The 19791-nt window shown below is 39.2% G+C and overlaps 2 protein-coding genes across 3 annotated transcripts; one reads left to right on the top strand and one right to left on the bottom strand.

Annotated features, from left to right (window-relative positions):
- The first annotated feature begins 1582 nt into the window (after positions 1-1582).
- LOC113759250 (NF-X1-type zinc finger protein NFXL2) lies at positions 1583-8988 on the top strand. 2 transcript variants are annotated; one of them, XM_027301817.1, is made up of 13 exons: positions 1583-3032; positions 3119-3232; positions 3308-3363; positions 3947-4013; positions 4433-4525; positions 4734-4819; positions 4911-5073; positions 5256-5426; positions 5610-5800; positions 7157-7238; positions 7551-7757; positions 8066-8155; positions 8245-8988. In XM_027301817.1, exons 1-13 carry the CDS (start codon positions 1902-1904, stop codon positions 8401-8403), a joined length of 2610 nt encoding a protein of 869 aa, XP_027157618.1. In that variant the 5' UTR covers positions 1583-1901; the 3' UTR covers positions 8404-8988. The 2 variants fall into 2 exon arrangements, with proteins under 2 accessions (XP_027157618.1, XP_027157619.1); XM_027301818.1 differs by lacking the exons at positions 8066-8155; positions 8245-8988 and having other exon boundaries at positions 7137-7238; positions 7551-7679.
- A 2988-nt stretch (positions 8989-11976) lies between these two features.
- LOC113760362 (putative serine/threonine-protein kinase-like protein CCR3) lies at positions 11977-14700 on the bottom strand. The gene has a single exon (XM_027302910.1). It carries the CDS (start codon positions 14605-14607, stop codon positions 12181-12183), a length of 2427 nt encoding a protein of 808 aa, XP_027158711.1. The 5' UTR covers positions 14608-14700; the 3' UTR covers positions 11977-12180.
- Positions 14701-19791: the final 5091 nt, after the last annotated feature.

Below are 19791 nucleotides of genomic sequence, written 5' to 3'. Positions count from 1 at the left end.
CAGTTGAGTGCTGACAGAAAAGAGGCCAACCGTTGTTGGATTGTGGTGGCATTTGTTGTTGAACTCAGGGCCACGAGCCTGGCAACTTGACCTCCCCCCCTTCTCTCCTCTCTTCGAAAAAAAAATTAAGAGAATGCGGGCTAGGAAATCATCAGTACTTTCTAGGAAAGCCATCCTTTTGCTATGTGTTGCCAGCCCCCTGGTAGGATCACTTGTTTTCAGTAGCCGGGGCACAAAGTCGTCCACTACCACTGCCCTGATCACTACTACCAGTCGCCCTGCCCCAAAAACTCAAAGTATCGGACGTCGTGCCATTTCAAGCATCCCCACTCATCATCATGTGGAAAAGCTCAGCACCTAGCAGCTGGTTACAAATGGATGTGATCATCAGAGACGGGTAATTAAACTTCGCACCATATAGTACGCGAGGTTCATTTTAATCCTTGGATGATGGCTTCATCGTCAAATAGGAAGCCGCAGTCCAAGAAGAGCTTTGCGGCGGTGGCTATGGAGTCGACATTGCCGAAAAAACAGGAGACTAAGGGAGCGATAAAGTTGGAACCTAATCAAAATGAAAATATTCAGAAGAGTTCATTGGGAGATGCTGATCCCAAAATTCTGGGGAGGGATAAAGGGGATAGTGCTTTTGTTTTTGGTGCTGATAAAGGGAGGAAACAGATTTCTGGATCTCGTTTTACCCCTTTGGAATCGGATGGTGGTGATATGGTTACAGATACCCTCAAAAAAAAGATCTATCTGGGAGGGTATTCGATTATAAATGAGGGTATTTTGGGTATTCGATTTGCTGCCGGTAACTCAGCCGATTCAGAAGATAATTTCCATTTTAATTATGAAGTTTAGGGTGTTTATGTAGAGGTTTCTAAAAACAATAGGGGGTAAGGTATCTTTTCACGAAACCACGAGGAGGTTCCTTGTATTTTACCCTAATGTTAACTACTTTTATTTCATTATTATTATTATTTGTTGGTTTTATCTTATTATTTTATTTTCTCTTAGTTTGTTAACTTGCTCATTTTTCGGCATTACCAATTTATGATAAATTTGAGCCTCTTTTCTTATCTTTCTAAAATGAAATTTTAAATTTATATATGAAAAAAATGTTAGGGGTTCAAAATTTTTGGATTAAATTTTTATATTAACTTTTATAGTACTTAGTTCAAATTTTTATATTCTTATTATTCAATTATTAAATAATATGTAATTTTGTGAAATAGAGTATAAATGAAAAAAAATTGGTAATTAGGCTTATTGAACATTATAAGTAAATATTTAAAACTAATGATGGGTACAAAGAGCAGTATAAATTGATAACTTAGTTTGCAAAAATGAATTTAAATGAATTTACAAAAAATTAAAATAAATGGGTTATAAATGGGTAATTGGGTTACCCAATTCATTTTTTGACTTACCCATTTATACCCATCTAATTAAATGGGGATTGATTCACTTATACCCATTACCCATTTTACCCAACCCAAACCCGCCCAAGTCACCCATTTTGACACCTCTAATCAAAGTGGAGGAGGGGTCTGTTTCCTCGTTTTCTAATGGACAATTTCAGTTATATTTAAGCTTTCCATTTATCACCCAAAAGCAACATTGAAGGGATTTTGTCGAGACCAAAATAAAATAAAAAAGAAGAAGAAGAAGAAGAAGAAGAAGAGCCAAGTTACAGTATAGAAATTGCCCCGCTATAATATGCAGAAGAAGTTAGCACCAGGAAAAGAGGGAACGAAATGCAGGGTGACGCGCATCACAAATTGGCCATTGCAGGGAAATGTGCCGCGCGGAAGTGACAGTTAGAAAACGCCGCGCCCCAATTTCAACAAGCAAATAGGCAAATTTCATCCCAAACCCTCATTTCCGCAGGAAGGCCCGTAATGGCGACCTCCAACACTACCCTCCTACCGCCACTTTCTCCACCGTCCTCCGACTCAGATTCCGACTCCGGCACCAGTTCCCGCCAGCACCAACACACTGACCTCTCCTGCACCATCTTTAAATCCTACCTCGAACTCACCGGTCACCAATCCTCCCCTCAACATCAAGACCTGATAAAGATCCAATCGTTCCTTACTTCCTCTCGCTCTGGGGCTCTCTCATGCCTCATATGCCTTGAACGGATCAAACCCACCGATCCCACCTGGTCCTGCTCCTCCCGCTGCTTCGCAGTCTTCCACCTCCTCTGTATCCAATCCTGGGCCCACCAATCCTCAAATCTTGCAGCTGCACGGGCTGCCTCACGCGCCGCCACTCTTAACGATGACACCCTCCGCTGGCATTGCCCCAAATGCCGGATCGAGTATCCCAAATTGCAGACCCCCAAGTATTACTATTGTTTTTGTGGAAAACTCGAAAACCCACCTCATGATCCCTGGATTTTACCTCATTCTTGTGGAGAAATCTGTGGTAGGCCGTTGACATACAATTGTGGGCACGAATGCTTGTTGTTGTGTCACCCAGGGCCCTGCCCCTCGTGCCCGAAATTGGTTAAAACCAAGTGTTATTGTGGGGCTAAAGAGGACGTGAGACGTTGCGGGTTTAAGGATTTTTCTTGTAAAGGCGTTTGTAGAAAGACATTAGCTTGTGGAAGCCATAGGTGTGGTGAAATTTGCCATGATGGTGACTGTCCGATGTGTCGCAAAAAAGGGGTTTATAAGTGCCAATGCGGGAAGGTGGAGCTGGAAAGAGAGTGTTGTGAGAGGATTTTTAGGTGTGAAAATCCATGCCAGAAGTTGCTTGGCTGTGGGAGGCATGTTTGTGAGAGAGGGTGTCATAAAGGTAAATGTGGTGAGTGTCCACTCCAGGGGAAGAGGACTTGTCCTTGTGGAAAGAGAGTGTATGAAGGGATGGCTTGTGATGTTGCTGTGCCTCTCTGTGGAGCAACTTGTGATAAGCTGTTGAGCTGTGGATTCCATAGGTGCCCAGAAAGATGTCATCGCGGGCCTTGCATTGAGACTTGCAGGACAGTTGTAACCAAGTCCTGCAGGTGTGGAAGCGCAAGGAAACAGGTACTTCTTAAAGTGATTGGTAAAATGAGATAAATTCTTTTATCAACGAAGTTGGGATTGAGATTGGTAAATTGATTTTAGAGCAGATTCCTTGTTATCAAGATTTAACATGTGAAAGGAAGTGCCAGAACGTGCGGGATTGTGGGCGTCATGCTTGCAAGCGTCGCTGTTGTGATGGGGACTGCCCACCTTGTTCTGAGGTTTGTGTAAAGTTTCTGTATTAATCTGTCTCTTGAAGTTAATTGTCAGCAAATGTGTGACCAGTGGTGTAGCAGATTTGTGACAGGAGGCTTCGATGTAGGAATCACAAATGCCCTGCTCCGTGCCATAGGTATCTTGTGATCCTTTAGATTGTAGTCGTTGCTTGAAATCTCACTTCTTGGTGAATTGTGTGATGTGAAACTTACCATAACTCTGTACTTCATTTGCTTCCATGTAGAATCCTACTTACATCTGCTGACTGGTTTTTCATTTTATCAAAAATTAAGGAGACATAATATATTTTTTAGCAATTACACATTTTAATTTCTTGTAACATTTAGCATAAAGACTTGTTCACTTGTATATTTTGAGGAATCATTAAAATTGCTTTCTCAAGAGAAGATTGTCCTTTTCTCTTAAAAAGGTTAGGATGTTTGAAGGACCATCATATTATGCAACATTTGGTTGCAAATGATAATTTTGTACTCAACTGAAACAGTTTAATTTGGCTTAGCCTGGAAACAAATATTGAGTACAGTATATTGCACAAAATGCCTTTAAAAGAATTAACGAGTTGTGGATGTTAAGCCTGTAGTTGTGCCACATAGTTACTTGTGAATTCCAGAATTATGAAGCTAATCAAATAAATTAGGTCTTCTGTTGGCCCAGACTAATGTTACAAATTATCAATGATTTTTATTTTGCTTCTGTAGAGGTGCCTGTTCTCCTTGTCCACTGATGGTGATGATTTCATGTTCATGTGGGGAAACACATTTTGAGGTGAGCACTTTTTCCCCCCTGCAATTAATATGAAACTTTACAAGTAATGTTTATTGCCGAAAATGTCACAACATATAACAAAGCAGTGCAATCTCTTTTTTGCCTATATGATGTACATTATGTTTCATGTTTGTGGATTGGGAGCGTTCCGGATGTGGTGCTTGCTAAGGCACAAAAATGGGAGAAAAGTTAAATCTTTTTCTTTCTCAAGTAGTAATACCATAATTTTTTGGTTGGGAAACATTTTGAAAGTACAGTATATTGTTGTGAAGCAAGTAGATTTGAATATGAACATCTTTTACTTGTAACATCTCATTTTGATTAACTTCTGCAATTGATGCAGAATTATGAGCATTACTTGTACTGTTAAATCTGTTGCTTTACATTGATTAACAACTTTCTTTGAATTTCATACTTAGGTTCCATGTGGCACAGAGACCGAGCAAAAGCCTCCTAAATGTCCCAAACGATGTCGTGTAGCTCCATTGTGCACCCACAGGTTAATTTGCAAGGTTTGTAATTATTCACTGTACTGATATTTGATATGGAACCATTGTAGAAACTTCCTTTCCATTTATCTTGTGTATTTTGTTCATTTCTTCTGAAGTCAAAGCTTTTGTACTACTTTTGTGAAATTGTTGAGTGTGTGTGTGTGTGTGTGTTACTAGGCTATTATCTTCGGCCTAGTTTTGATTTCTAATCCTTTCAGCATTTATTCAGCCACACAAGTGTCATTATGGAGCTTGCCCTCCTTGTCGTCTGATCTGTGATGAAGAATACTCATGTGGGCACAAGTGCAAATTAAGGTTTCAATTCTACTGAAGTTTGTTATACCTCTTTTTCTAGTCACACTTTTCTCAAACTACAATGCATTATTGATGGTAGTGCTTTTTAAAGGTGCCATGGCCCTAGACCTCCTGCCCTTCCAGAGTTTACATTGAAACCAAAGAAAAAGAAGTCAAGTCATGAGGCTGAACATACTCCTGGTACATTGTGCCCTCCTTGTCCTGAACTGCTGTGGAGATCATGTGTTGGCAATCACATAGGAGCAGAGAGGATGGTTCGCACAGAACTTATATATACTTGAATTTTTTATTTTCTATCTCCTTCAAGTGTGTATGCGCGTGCGCGTGTTTGTGGATGGGAAGGAGAAGTGGGGCATTCCTTGTTCTTACCTCTTTGTTGTGTCACGTGTCTGCTTTTCTTGAAAAGTCTTGACCATCTTCATCTTCCACCTTTTAGATGATCTGCTCAAATCCAGCAGAGTTTTCATGCGACAACTTATGTGGCACTCTTCTTTCCTGTGGCAACCATTACTGTACAAAGATATGCCATGCCTTGAAGAGCGATTCGAAATCATATAGTTCTGTACTGGCTGAATCATGTGAAGAGTGTAATCTTCCTTGCCAAAAGGTAAGACTTTCAATCGTTGCTCTCAGCTTGTTGATCACCACCAAAACTTAACTAGTTGCTATTGCAACTAACTCTCTACAACATCCCTCACATTTTGAATATTGCATTTACAGATTCATAATTCAGTATTTTCAAATAATTTTAGTATCAAGTATGTCTATCTTTTACTTGTGAACCGTTCAGGAGAGAAGTCCTCCTTGTCTGCATCCTTGCCCTTTGGTGTGTCATCCTGGAGAATGCCCTCCGTGTCATTCACTATTAAAGCGTGCATGCCACTGCGGTGCCATGGTTCATGCTCTTAAGTGCATATATTACAATAGTTTGGACGAAAGGGAGCAAATGGCTGTTCGTTCATGCGGAGGACCATGTCATAGGTAATATATCTTCCTTTCCTTTATTTTTTCCTCAGGGCATACAGCAGACTGTATCTTCTTTTTTCATATGCTAATAAATGAGTATTGGAGCAGAAAGAACCATGGGTACAGATCCAAGCGCCTTTTTTCTTCTTTTCTGTGTTTCTTTAAGTATATGTAAGTAGGGACATCGGAAAGTTCCAAAAGAACTGGAAAAAAACTGTATAAAGGGCTATATTGACAAGTGATTAATACACTTAATCCATTTAGAAGTGATTGTCCCCTTTAACTTTCTTTTTAACGTATGAACTCTTTGTCCTAATAACTATGCATTGCTATCCAAAATTCCATAAATATGGAAATAATGTAACATTAACACCTAATATTGCTTCAAGAAATTTGGTAGTTTGACCCAAAAGTAATTGACATTTTGAAGAGACCTTATCGAAGTTTAACTTTTACCAGCTGGAACATTATCTTCATTGTTGTTCATCTTTGTTTCTGGGTTTTTATACTTTATTACCCTTCCCTGCATGAGGTTTTTTTTTTGTGTTAAAAGAAATTATTTGCCAAAAATGTACAAGTATTTCCTAGGTGAAATTTCTTTAAGGCCTAGTTATAAGAAACAAATGGATAGACTGGTTTAGATAAAGCTTTAGAAGACTATAGTACAATCTTCTGATAGATTGGCCCTAAAAAGAAGAATAACAATTGCATGTAAACTGTAGAAAACAGCAGTAAATCATCGGGGATTGGCTCACATAAGCCAGTTTAGGCGACAAGTAGTAGTTGGTTCCTTCATAGAAATGACTATTTTTCTTCTTACAATTGAGCTTGCTATTCATTAGTGGAGTTATGATGAACTCTTTGAGCATAAAAGATCTGGGGCCAAGAAAAGGAGGTGTGAAATATAAAGTACAGCCTGTAACATAGGCTTTAATTTTATCTCTATTTATAATAGCTCAGTGTGAAAAAAGCATACCTTTATTTGATTAGTAGATTTAGTACTGTTGTGTTGTGTGAAAATAAAAGGTGAATATATTTTGGACTGAAGGTTTCTTATCTTTGGAAAAACCCTAGTATTATGCTACAATGCAGTCATGTAGTGAGAATTGTTGCTACCACAGTACCACCTGGGATGGTTGTTATGATTTTAGATTTCAATTACTGCTAGTTTTCCAACATTTTAAGTCTCTGTTCTTAGAATGTGTTTGCTTTTAATGTTTAAGGGTGTGGAATATTCTTTAGGCATTATATGCAATTCAATCCTTCTTTAATATCAAATCCTTTTGTTGAGATTTGGGAGAGGTATGCAAATGAAACCTCAAGTTTATGAACTAATTTAGTGATGTTAAAGTTTTGATTTTGGCGCAACAGAAAGCTACCAAACTGTACGCATCTATGTCCAGAGATTTGTCATCGTGGTCAATGTCCATCACCTGACAAGTGCTCCAAAAAGGTAATTTTATGTTACGTGGATGAACAATCATTTTCTCCTACTTTTAGAAATTTCTCCTCATATGTAGCTATGTGTTTTGGATTCTCGTTCTGTAAAATCAAAAAAATCTGCAAAATTCAGATTATGATCCTGAAGTTAAATTTGTTTATAGTTGTCTAGGACAGTTTTGTAGTTTAATTTTGCAGTGCACTACTTCATCATTCTATTTTCCATGTGCTTGTGTCCTTACTGCCTTGTGATTTTCCGAATATTTTCACTTTGAGACTCTTTTACCAGTAGTTTGAATTTCACTATTTATCTTCCTTGCATAAGGTTATTGTTCGGTGCGGATGCCAGACCTTGAAGAAGGAGTGGTCGTGCAAAGACGTGCAAGAAGCCTACAGGAATGCTGGGTCTGATCCCAAAGATGTGCCTAAAACTCATTTTGGACTTGGACTTCTCCGTTGTGATACGGATTGCAGGAGTAAAATGAAGATCACTGATTCTGAGCTACAACTTCGTAAATCTGTAGTGACACAGGCAATTCCTGACTTCCTGTTAAATATGTTGATTTATGTGATAATGTCACATTTGCTATTCTTTTGGCATCAACAAATATGCCAGTCTTTTGGGACTGCAATGTGAAATTCAAGAAGATTAAATTTTTAGAGAAGAATGGGAGATCCTAAAGTTATAGTTTGATTATGTTATTCTTGTTGACAAGTTGTTCTTTGATCGAGTTTAGACACCTTGTATTGTGTATAGGTTGTTGCCATGATGGAAATGTTGTGATGCATGTGCCTGATGCTTGATATTTAAGTTCTAGTTCTTTTCTTCTGCTTCCACAGAAAAAGGAGCCAGATGGTGAGAAACCCGTAGCAAAACGAAGAAGGCGAAGGGAGCGGGTTCAGGAAGACAAGAAAGTTTCCAGACTGCAGGTTAGCACATAGTGAGAGAAGTAACGAGACATTTTGTGGTGGTTGTTGCTGTAGGTTTACTAAGGGTGATTTCTGTTATTCCTGGGCAGGTTATTAGTGGTGCTACGAGAAAGGTGCTTTTGATTGTCATCATTTTGGTAACGCTGATTGCAGTAGCATACTGTGGATACAATGGCCTTTTGTGGCTCTCAGATTGGATGAATGAAGCTGAACTACAACGGCAAAGAAGAATATACCCTCGAATCTGATTAGCACGTAGTAGTAATACTACTATCAATTGTCAAGGAGTGGGGTTTTAAGTAAGTATAGAGTGAGAGTGGGTTCAGTCATCAAAGAATTCATTTTTTCTGTTTAATGATTTTAATAAAGCTGCACCATGTAGGACTTACCGAGCATATATTACTAGACTAGAGGATGTTTCAGAATCTTGGATTTTATCCATTTATTCATTTGTTATTTAGTCACTTGAAGAACTTTGTTAACCCCATTGATCGTGTATTGAGTTTGCCAGTTAACAGGAAGATTGATTGTTGTAGGCATGGAAGTAATACAATACGGCCCCTTGTGGAATGTTACTTATAAAAGATTGTTAAAAGGTTCTTGGTGGATGTTGAACAAGTCTGGATAACAATAAATAGGGGCGGCAGAAGGGGCAATCAGGAACAGGAACAGGAACAGGAACAGGAACAGGAGCGTCAAGCGTGTGTGCATATCTTCCGAATAGAGAGAGAGGCGGAGGCTCGCACACACGGCGGTGGCTCGAGTAAAAGCTCTAGCCCCGCGTGGTCTCTACAAAGTAGCCCTGTATAACCCCATTCCCGACCGACATCTCTCATCTTCTCCTCCCGAATGTATAGAGAGTTTGGCTTAGCGGGGTGTGCATCATTAATTTAATGATTCAATTCTAGTGGACGCACCCCACAGGAACTTACAATCAAGTGTGTACCACCAACACCAACTAGGCCTCATCCTCCCATGATTCTCAATATGGGATGGACGACGAGTACTCGGTCACTTTGGAGGGTTGGGGATGGATGGACTTGGACGTGCTTCTAGCTTCTGGGGTAGATGTCGCCTTCCCTTTTCATCTTTGCTCTTTCTCGGCTTTGGCATATTTTAAAAAAGAAATTTGGTTGGGTTAAACAATAATTGGACCACTTCAGAAATGAAAACGCACAATTTGCTCGGGCCAAGCAAGCCAGCCACACTTTTTCTTTTTCTTTTTTTGCAACGGCAATAATTTATCCTACTCGTACAAAAGGTTTGTACTTGTATGGAGGTTCACATGCTAATCTACACTATGGAGAAGGGGAGAGCTAGAGGAGGAGAGACGCGTATGGAGATTAGGTGTTGCAATCTCTAAATTTTTTAAGAACAAGAAAATTTATGCTTCCTTGTGATGCATTAGACAGACAGGGGTTATGAAATCTCGAAGGATGGAATCTAATGCACGGGAGATGGTGTCCATTGGACTGCACTTTGTTGCTTTGCGATGTTATACTATGGACGCGGTCTTCTACATTTAATTTAAGTGAACGTGTTACACTTACTGTGTTGGATGGTATAAACGAGCAATTTGCGTGGGATAAATGAGCAATTCTATTTGTGGTATCAATCAGCATGAGCGTGCTTTGAAAAAATAAAAATAAAAAATCACCAAGTCAAAAAGTGGACGGGATCATCAGATGACCAAAAATTTTGACCGCCAAGAAAGCGCAAGAGTCGTGTACACACTACTACATTACACTGTAGTAATAATTGGTTGGGGATCTCTGCAGCACAACAACTTCCCTTTGGCTTCATGCAGCTATTTTTAAACGAGAATGAAAATGGAAAAATGTTCAATTCAATTACTTGGATAGACCTTTTTTTAAAAAAAATAAAACAAAATCCCAGGTTCTTGCTACTAAAATATTGCCGGGATGAGGTGAGAGGGTTCGAACTCGAAGTAGACGACGACTGACACAGGATTCGGGAAGACCAAATTCTTGGACAAATTGACTTAGAAATAAAGAAAAGTCAAAAAAGTTGTTTAATTAATAATTATGGGGGTGTTCACGAATTTAGGACACGGGCAGGGCAAAAACAAATGAAGATGTTCAGTATTTCTTTGACAAAATCCACAATCGGATTCATCACGAGCTCCAATTTTACACTGGGAATGGTACAACGTTCTATCTTGTGTCTGACGCTAAAATGATAGCTATCACTGCAGATAATTTATCAGTAGTGTAAATTGTTACGTTGGATTTGTAACACAAATTTCTCACACTTCTTCGGATCCTCCCATAAAGAACCTCGGCACTCCACCGTAACTCTGAAGATTGATTGTTCTTCCCGTTCACAGCTCACCAGCACGGGTTCAATAGAATCACATCCTCCTCACGTGCATCGTTCAGATCTACGCCCCGCAATAAAAAAATGAAGGATTTCTTCTTCTTCTTCTTCTTCTTTTTTTTTTTTAAAAAATGTTTGTAAAGAGCAGCAAGCAAATTGGAAGCAACTGAGGAATTAGTGCATGGGGAGGCCAGGTCCGCGGCCGCCCATTTACAAATCCACCTCTCAACCGCCAGCCATTCATTGTCCCGACTTTTAATACCAAGAATGTTTGCACCGGAGGAATCTGAGTAATTTGGTGAACGTTACTTCTATCATTTTCAAGAATTGGTTTTGCTACTCCTCTCCCAAAAATAACAAATGAATTAATTTTTAAATGTATGTCACATGTGTATAATTTGAAGTTTAAATTTGAATTCATATCATGTAACATGATTTAAATTTATCAATATTAAAAAATTATACACTAATGATTTATAAAAAAAAAACTATCCATAACAAATTGCTAAATGAATGACAAACGTGCTAATACGGACATCATGTACTAGCTATTAGTGTAAAAAAAAAAAAAACTACACACTAACAATTCATAAAAAAAAAGGTATCCAGTAAATTACCAAATGAATATCAGACGTACTAATACAGACATCATGTACTAGTTATTTTGATGTGCGAACTTTTTTTTTTTTTTAAATGTAAGTAAGAGGTTTTGAATTCGAAATGTTTCATTTACACTATCTTTTCATCGTATCACTTAATCCATCCCTCCCTCGTAGTACACTAGTTATCTTGAAATCTTGGTTCATACAAAATTAAAATTAAAATATCTCGAACATTTGGAAGCTCTGTTAAAAAACTTAGGAGGAGGACCGAGTAAACATGTTTTGCAGGCGGCGGCGCCAGAGCAGCAACACAGCCAGCAAGAGTTCACATTTCCTGGGAGACAGTAGATAGAAACTCAACGTGGAGGGATCCGTTCCAGAGGAGGATGACTAAACAACTCAGGGTGGGTCCGCCTTGGGAGGAGGACAGAGGAGAGCCTGCCCTACAGGTGTCATCATCTGGAGCGACTACTTGATTTTAATTGACCGCTTTTAATGGAATTTTCAAAGTCAATTCTGAGTAGGAAGTAAATTAGCCCAACGTGCAAGTTTTAAATGCCCTGTTGGACCACTTTTGTTACGGTTTTAGACTTCTTTTTTGTTTTGTGCCCCCCGTACGCTGTAGGAACAACGACTCCCATCAAAGTACAAAAGCTGCACCAACCATCTTTCTTTCTTTCTCTCTTTCTTTTCTGTGTAGTATATCATATCATCCCATGTTCTAATATACTACTGTAGTAAATATTTATTCAAGGACATACGTGAAACCATAAAAACCTTGGATAAAAAGCCCCCGCTAAGGCTGACCAAGTCCAAATTACCCAAAAAAAAAAAAAAAAAACGATACATGAGCATTTCGCAGACAGTAGTGTAGCTGTTCCATGAAAATAAATTATCGATCTTTCTATTTGCTTGTCAGCGTTCATAAAATTCTAGGCTACGTCCCGCGTTAGAACAAATATCCTACTCTTTACACTCCAAAACAAAGAATCCCCACATCAATTGGTTACTAATGACCGGGGGGAAAAAAAGAAAAGAATAAATAGAAAAAACTGAAAATTTTGTGACCTGGAGTTGTTTTTGAGTTCAATCTGAAACAATGGATATTGGACCACTTGATATGCTGCCATGACTATCGTCGCACAGAGCCAATGCTCGTTCCAAATTAGCAACGATATCGGTCATGGTCGGCCTATCTTTGCCTTCCAAATTCACACAATGCATTGCGGTGTACGCCACCAGCTCCACCGCCTCCGCTTCGTTGAGCTCCGGCGGCCCGACCCTCGGGTCCAAAATCTTGGTCAATTCCCCAGCCATAATTGCCGGTACTGCATAATCCACCACGCTCATTGGTGCACCATCGTTTTCGCCTGCTTTAAAAATAGCCCTCTTCCCCGTCAAGAGTTCTAATAATACCACCCCAAGACCATACACATCACTCTTTGCTGTCAATACGTTTAGACCGAAGTACTCTGGATCGATGTAGCCTACTGTCCCAGCTGCCTTGGTCGGCCTAAAATGTTTTTGCTCCGATTCTGGACCCATTAGTGATAATCCAAAATCAGAGACTCTGGCAGTCCAATTTGCATCGATCAATATGTTGGATGACTTGATATCTCTGTGAATTATGGGTGGAACTGCGTAGTTGTGAAGGTACTCGATGCCCCGAGCAGCGTCCAGTGAAATCTTTATCCTCATTTTCCAAGAATTCACCACGCTGCTGCTCTTCTCCACATTGTCCTTGTCGTGCAGATGATCATAAAGCGCGCCATTTTTCATGAACTCGTAAACCAAAAGCCTTTCATCCCTCTCCTCGCAAAACCCCACGAGCCTAACCAAATGCTTGTGATGAAGCCGCGACAGGAATGCTAATTCTGATTCAAATGCGCTCTCTTTCTCTTGGAATTTCTTCGTTCTTGGACCTGTCTCGCTCCGTTTAATCGCAACCTCACGCCCATCAAGTAATTTGCCTTTGTAAACAACCCCAAAGCTCCCAGCACCAATCTTGTTCTCCATGGAGAAATTGTTGGTGGCCGCAGCAAGGTCTTGAAACAAAAACTCCTCTGCCCTGTCCGCATGTTTTGACGATGTTCCGCTCCTCTGTCGCCTCATCAGGCGTGATCCTTGCCGCCTAAGAGTGGATGATCTTGAGGGTGGACTACTGTTTGATTGCTGCGGAGCACTAGCAGCACTAATAGTAGGTTGCACTGAATTATGAATTTTCTTTTTCCCAAAACAAACACCAGTCCACCAACAATAAACTACAGTACAAATCCCAGCAAAACACCCAACTGATCCAACGATGGCAAAGGCCAATAAACCCCTCCTCAGCGCTTTAGAGGGCGAGGACGGTGATGGACCAATTGAAGGCGGAGGCGGCGATGGTGATGGACCTAATGGTTGTGGCTGTGGAGCTAAATTTTTAATATCACAAGGCCAACAAATATTACCATTACCAGAGCAGAGTGTTTGAGATTGAGGATATATACCACATCTACAAATACTACGAACACATGGCCCCGGAAGAGTCCTCTGCAATGGAAGCCCGACGCCTGCAGGATTCAAGTTATTAGGCCATCCAGGCCCCCAACAAATCACTGAAAAATTACTCGTAACTAATCCACAAGTAAAATCCAACCCCGCAACAATTGACTCAAATGAGGTATCTTCCGTAACACTGCTAGAAAATTCTCCACCTCCTCCCCAACAAACAACTGTGTGGTTTAGTGACCTAATAGCACAGGTATGATTTGCACCAAGAGCTAAGGCATTGTACTCGTACCCGAAATTAGCGGGCACATTTAACTGACCACTGTCGTTATTCCCTCTGCAAATAACCACTCCACCTGTATTCATCCCGCAAGCATGCTGTCCACCTGCAAATATGTTCTTCATCGACATATTTGCAAACTGTGTTTCTATCTTTGAAGCTAGAATATCCGTGTTTGTATTACTGCCCCAACAAGCAACCCTACTAGTATTCCCCACAACTCCACAAGAAAAGCCCAGCCCAGATGAAATTGAACTGAAACTCGACGTCCCATTTGGCGAACTTGCTGAATGAGACTCCCCGCGCCAACAACGGACGTTAGTAGCACCGTTTGTTAAGGCGCAAATTTGAGTATCCCCAATTGTAATGCTTGTTAACAAGGTTGAAGACCCGAGGTAGAGTCTTTTGGGGGTGAAGTTAGCAACATTCCAGCACAGGAGGCTGTATCCGCCGGAGCGGACAGCGCAGACGGTGTCAAGACCGCCAGCGATGGAGTCGAAAGAAACGGTGGGGGCGTAGATGGATAGGAAAACCTGGCCGTTCCTCCAGCATTGAATTTGCTGGGTGGGTTGGTCGGCGAGTAAGGTACAGATGGTGGTGGCCGAGCCGTAGCTGACGGCCACCGTGGTGGCAGAGCCTCCGAGTGCATAGGCTGAGGGAGGTGGGTTGGTGACGGTGAATATAAGGATGGTAGTTATGATGATGGCGGTGGCGATGGTGGCGGCGGAAGGTGGGGGACTCATCTAAAGGGTGGTTAAGGCCCTCCAGTCCCCCCTCATTTTTTTTTTTGGCAGAGAGAGAGAGAGAGAGAGAGAGGGGATGGGACTTGGTGGGAGGCCTAGAGAGAGAGGCCGGAATTGCAAAAGCATAGAGAATTGTTGCTACACTACTGTTTTTAAGACTGGAAGGGGCTCTTTGTTCAACTGCATAAAATTCTGAGGGGGAAAATGTTAAGCTGCGTTTCATGTTGTACGAGAACTGCATTGTTATTCGGACACGTGGTGCATGTGGGTCCACATTGCTGAAACTCATGTGCGATACGAGACAAGTTAGGGGCTTCCACGTAGGCATGTGTTTCTCTCGGTATTAGTAAATGGATTTGAGGTAATTATGATTGGTATTAGATGTTATTGGTGTGGTATATTTGAGGTGCGTTTACAAAAGTATTTGTATTTATGTAGTATGAAGTTAATGTACACAAAAAAAATATTTTTGAGAAACATAATCTTGTATGAAACTTGTAAAAAAAAAAAGGTATTTATTAGTGTTGCAAAAAAATGACTTATAAGAAACTTGTATGAAGCTGGAAAATGAACTTATGTTATTCATTCATCAACTTACGTAAAACAAATTAACAAAACATCTAACTAATAATTATCCTATAAAATCTCAACAAAACATAATTTTCTACTAGCAAATCTTAACTAAAATATTTTGTTAAAAAACCAATATGATCTTTGAATAACATATATCCTAATAACAAGACGTATTCTTTTATTAACTAAATTATTCTAATATCAAAAACAATCTAAAAAAATCTGTAGAGAAATTGGCATATCTCAACACATATTATGTAAAAAAATACAATAGCCTTGCAGTCATACGAAATTCCCAAGTGTAAAAAATACAATAAAAAAAATATTTCCAATTGTAAACTACCTGGTAAATACTATTCCGGCTTAGGTGGCGGTCACTGGTCAGTGTTACAGGCCCGCGTTGTTTATCTTTTCACTTATGGTGTGTTGCATTGTACCTTCGCAGAAATCAAAGTGAAATATAACTCCGCGCATAGCACGGGTCAAAATACTAGTATTGACCAATTTTAGGGTGTGTCGTTAATTGGGGGGTTTTTAATGATTTAATACGGGCTTAAGTTAGAACATAAATGGCGGGCTGTTATACTTACTAAAGTTGAAATTCAAATGTAAGGAACTAAGCGGTCAAATTCAAATAACACGAGTTTCTTTGCATGGTCTCACCCCTGATGTAACATGAGCTTCATGCCTTCAAAAAAATTAAAAGTGAATATAGATGGCCTCAGCTTTGTGGCTGCTAAAAGAAACTAGCTTAAATTTGGTGCATCTTTTACAAAATGCATCCTTTTGACTCTTGAATGCAATCCGAATTTGAATTTGAAACTCAAATTTTATATATATATCGTATATCTAATCGTGATAGTGTATACATCGTCAGTATATACAAGATTTACTCAAAATGGATTAATCTTCTATACACTGGCAGTATATACACTTTTACCGTGAGATGTATGACGCATCATCCGAATTTGAATTTGAAACTTAAATACAAGATTTACTCAAAATGGATTAATCTTCCATACACTGACAGTGTATACACTTTTACCGTTAGATGCATGACATATAATCCGAACTTAAATTTGAAACTCAAATTTTATATATCTGTCGTATATCCAATTGTGATAGTATATACACCGTTAGTATATATAAGATTTACTCAAATAAAATCCTAATATTTATTACGTGATTATATGTTGATTCAGTACTTGTGTATAGACTCTAAATCAATGTAAATGGTCTACTGGCAAATCGAAAGAATGTTGCTTTTAAAAGGGGGTGGGAGAACTACCAAGTTTTGGCTTAGTGGTTATCAAACAGGGATTAAATCACTCTTTGTGTAGTAGATTAGGAGTCTCATCTACTGTGAAATTTTTTTTAAAAAAGTATCAAAACACCTCTTTAATCGAATCAAATCTATATATCCGTTCTTTAGACTCTCCTCCCTGTTAAATATGATAAATTAAGTTACAGAAAAGTTTTCCCTGCAACAATAAAAAACAAAAAAGGGGAGGGGGGTGGGTGGGAGAGGGGCAAAAAGTTTGAGAGGGACAGCTGAAAGATAAGAGGAAGAAAAGGTACACTGGATTTCTAGGAAAATCCAGCAAGCCAGTGGATTACATTTCATCTCCTTTGATCGGGTCATTGGCAAATGGAAACTGCCGATGAAGAGGAATTTCTTGGAACGTTTCTCCGGGGCAAATGAGAGAGATGGCTAACGAATTGAAATTGAATTGCATGACTCGAGACTTGAGAAATCAACACGAACGTTCGAAAGAAGGCTGCGTATTACTCCTGCCGATTCAACAAATCAACATGGAATTACAATTAAATATATTTCTTCTTCAAGCTTTTTTCACAGTTTCCTTTTGGTGTTTATATTCTTCCACTCGTGGAAAATTCAGGTTAAATTCCAAAAAAAAAGTGAAAATCATTTATTGTCATTCCAAAATAAGTGCTCTCCGCATTAATAAGGAGCCATGTTCTTTTTTTTTCCGTGTTTTTTTTGTCATTCGTTATTTATTTATTCTACTCCTATTTTTACTCTAATCTAATTGAAGGAAGGGTCCAACTGGATTAATTAGAGAATCGACGAGAATTGAATCACAATCGAACTAGATGCATCCGTATAGATTTGAGTCGAGGAAATCACATATATTGTGGCAAGTTACACCCATCAGGACTTAAAATCTTTGGTAGGAGCCAAGTTCATGTTCAAGTGGAGTATGGTATTTAGGGGAAGAGATGGAGTACCGGCTACCCACCACTGCTCCTACCGTGCCCGATTGAGTACAACAGTGTTAAAATCAGCAAATGGCCCGTTCCACCCAATTGCCTGAAAAACAATAACAATTAGCATATATGTGGGATGGAACAACTACTAAGGGGGCTCAAATTCAATTGCCTCTAGCTTTATTTGCGATGCCATGGAACCAATCATTTTGCTGTCCATTTGCCATCTCTGGTCTTTGCCGTGTATGAAGTCTGAGACCACATCTATGATTGTTTTCTTTGGTTTTTAGACTACCTGCATTAAGGTAATCGACAGTGTTATCCTTTCTTAAAATAATAATAATTGTCTTAGTTTGAATTTTTGTTTATGTAAGAAAATATATAGATTATAGCTTCACATATTTGTAGGTTGAAAGTAAAAATTTTGTCAGGATAATGCTACCCTTTCAATTTCAATTATAAGGATAAAAGAGAATAAAATAAGCCAAAGATAGAAATACTCTGAGTGAATTCTTTCACTATCAAGAACCTGAACAGCAAATAGTTCAATATATACTTTAATCTTCACTAATATTCAACTAGGGGAGCAAATTTGACCCTTAGGGATCCACTCTATTTCCAATCAATCGTCGTCAAAGAAAAAGGTAATTCTTAATCCAGAACTCTTGAGGATCTATACAACTGCTCCTGTCCTTTGCTTTTGAATTTCATGACTGAAATTTGTCAAGACCTCCCAAGCACAAAAAGCCTTCCTCCTCATTCCTGTGGGTTGTTCTTTTTTCTCAATGCCACCCGACCCGGGCTTCCGGGGAAAATAAAAGATGCAAGGAAGGCCAACTTCCTAAATAAAAGCAGGGCTTCAAACAAATGGACTGTTAATTGGTAGTACATGCCATGCAGCAATTTCAGGGAAGTAATTTAATTAGATCTGGTACACCATAGAAAATCTAAGAGACGAAAGAAAAAAGAATTACAGCAAAGAACATTAGTGGTGGCTATATGCTTTACATGACGACATCCATGCTCCTTGGAGGTTTTCTTGGAACAGCGGTGTTAAAATGCAAATGGGGTCAAATTATGTATGCTTTCTTGCTGGAATACAACTCTGAGAAGTATGCAACTTTGAGTTGTTGGAGCAGTTGGCTATGACCCTTGCTCTTTTATGTCTTCTTACTTTTCTGCTTTTCGGTTTCTTAAAATATACATTGAATGAGAAAATAATTGAGTTCCTGATCTGAAAAGCAAATGATGTACAGTGGACGTTTCTTTTTTCATCATTTTATTTTCCGTGTTGACCATTGGAATACTAAAACATGAATCAAGCTTTCTTCTCTTTTTTTTCTTTATTTTCCGATGCTCATTCTTCATCAATTAGTCACCAATTCCAATTAGCAGAGGACAGACTTGCCTTTTATGGCAATCATCCCTGCTCGATTAGTCATACCATTTGTACAATCATTTGCTTCTTCTAACAACTCAATTGGGCTTATATTATATACAAACTATGAGACTAACCACCATAACCATAATATTTGATGCCTTCATAGTTCATGTGAGAGAGAAACTTCCCACGAGGACTTACCTTGCACCCTTCAAGAACAACATTGACTAGTTATTGCAGCTGTACCTTGATATTGATGAACCTAATTTAGATGACAATGCATAAAGCTATTTCATTTTTTAACTTAAAAAATTGTGTTGGTAAAAAACTATCTGCTTGGGATTCTGTTCTTACCTCGCGATGATCTGGGATGTTTCAAAAATCAAAGAAACTTCGCTTCTTGAACAGATTAGATTTTTTTGTTTTGTTTTGTTTTGAGGGTGACAGATTAGATTGTTCAGACGTGCTTCTGAAACAGATTATGATCCTGAATTAAAGAAATATGGTATGTTCTGTTAATTTGCCAACTTTAATAACAGGCCAGCGCTCTGTTGGGGTCCACCTAAACATGATTAGTAAAACAAAAGCGTGTTAGAAGTTCTTGAACAATGTATTGGTCCATGCTTTCGATTCTGGCTGAACATGAAGGGCTTTTAGGAAGGAACATGGGGCTGTTGTAGAAAGGTTAATCAACCATTTTGTGATAGTCTGGGTTTGAGACACAATCATGATGTCGGACTCTTTAGCAAATCCTTATCCTCAGTTATTGTTAATTACGAGCCTATTTCCCAATAGCCTAGCTAACTGTACCGGGGATCACCAGGTCACGTTGGGCTGTTTTCTTTGCTGCATACCACTTCTTCATTTGCTCGGTATTTAGCTGGCAACCCTCAACTCCAGGCAGAAATCCATCAGTTTATGTTTCGTCAAGAAATGATGTACTTTTCTGGGATGGAAAACTGAAGATGTATGGTGATTATCGAAACATGGAAGCCAGGCGA

Source organism: Coffea eugenioides, chromosome 2 (genome assembly GCF_003713205.1).
Source record: "Coffea eugenioides isolate CCC68of chromosome 2, Ceug_1.0, whole genome shotgun sequence".
In the NCBI taxonomy this organism is placed as follows: domain Eukaryota; kingdom Viridiplantae; phylum Streptophyta; class Magnoliopsida; order Gentianales; family Rubiaceae; genus Coffea; species Coffea eugenioides.
The sequence above is the reverse complement of the archived record's forward strand: the minus strand, read 5'-3'. Positions and strand labels throughout refer to the sequence as shown.

What these genes read in the sequence shown, in the direction of transcription:
- LOC113760362 (XM_027302910.1), bottom strand. Translation starts at nt 14,607, where the DNA reads ATGAGTCCCCCACCTTCCGCCGCCACCATCGCCACCGCCATCATCATA.
- LOC113759250 (XM_027301817.1), top strand. Translation starts at nt 1,902, where the DNA reads ATGGCGACCTCCAACACTACCCTCCTACCGCCACTTTCTCCACCGTCC. An exon ending in GTGGAAGCGCAAGGAAACAG is followed by an intron (nt 3,033 to 3,118) that starts GTACTTCTTAAA and finishes ATTTTAGAGCAG; the next exon opens with ATTCCTTGTTATCAAGATTT. An exon ending in TGCCCTGCTCCGTGCCATAG is followed by an intron (nt 3,364 to 3,946) that starts GTATCTTGTGAT and finishes TTGCTTCTGTAG; the next exon opens with AGGTGCCTGTTCTCCTTGTC.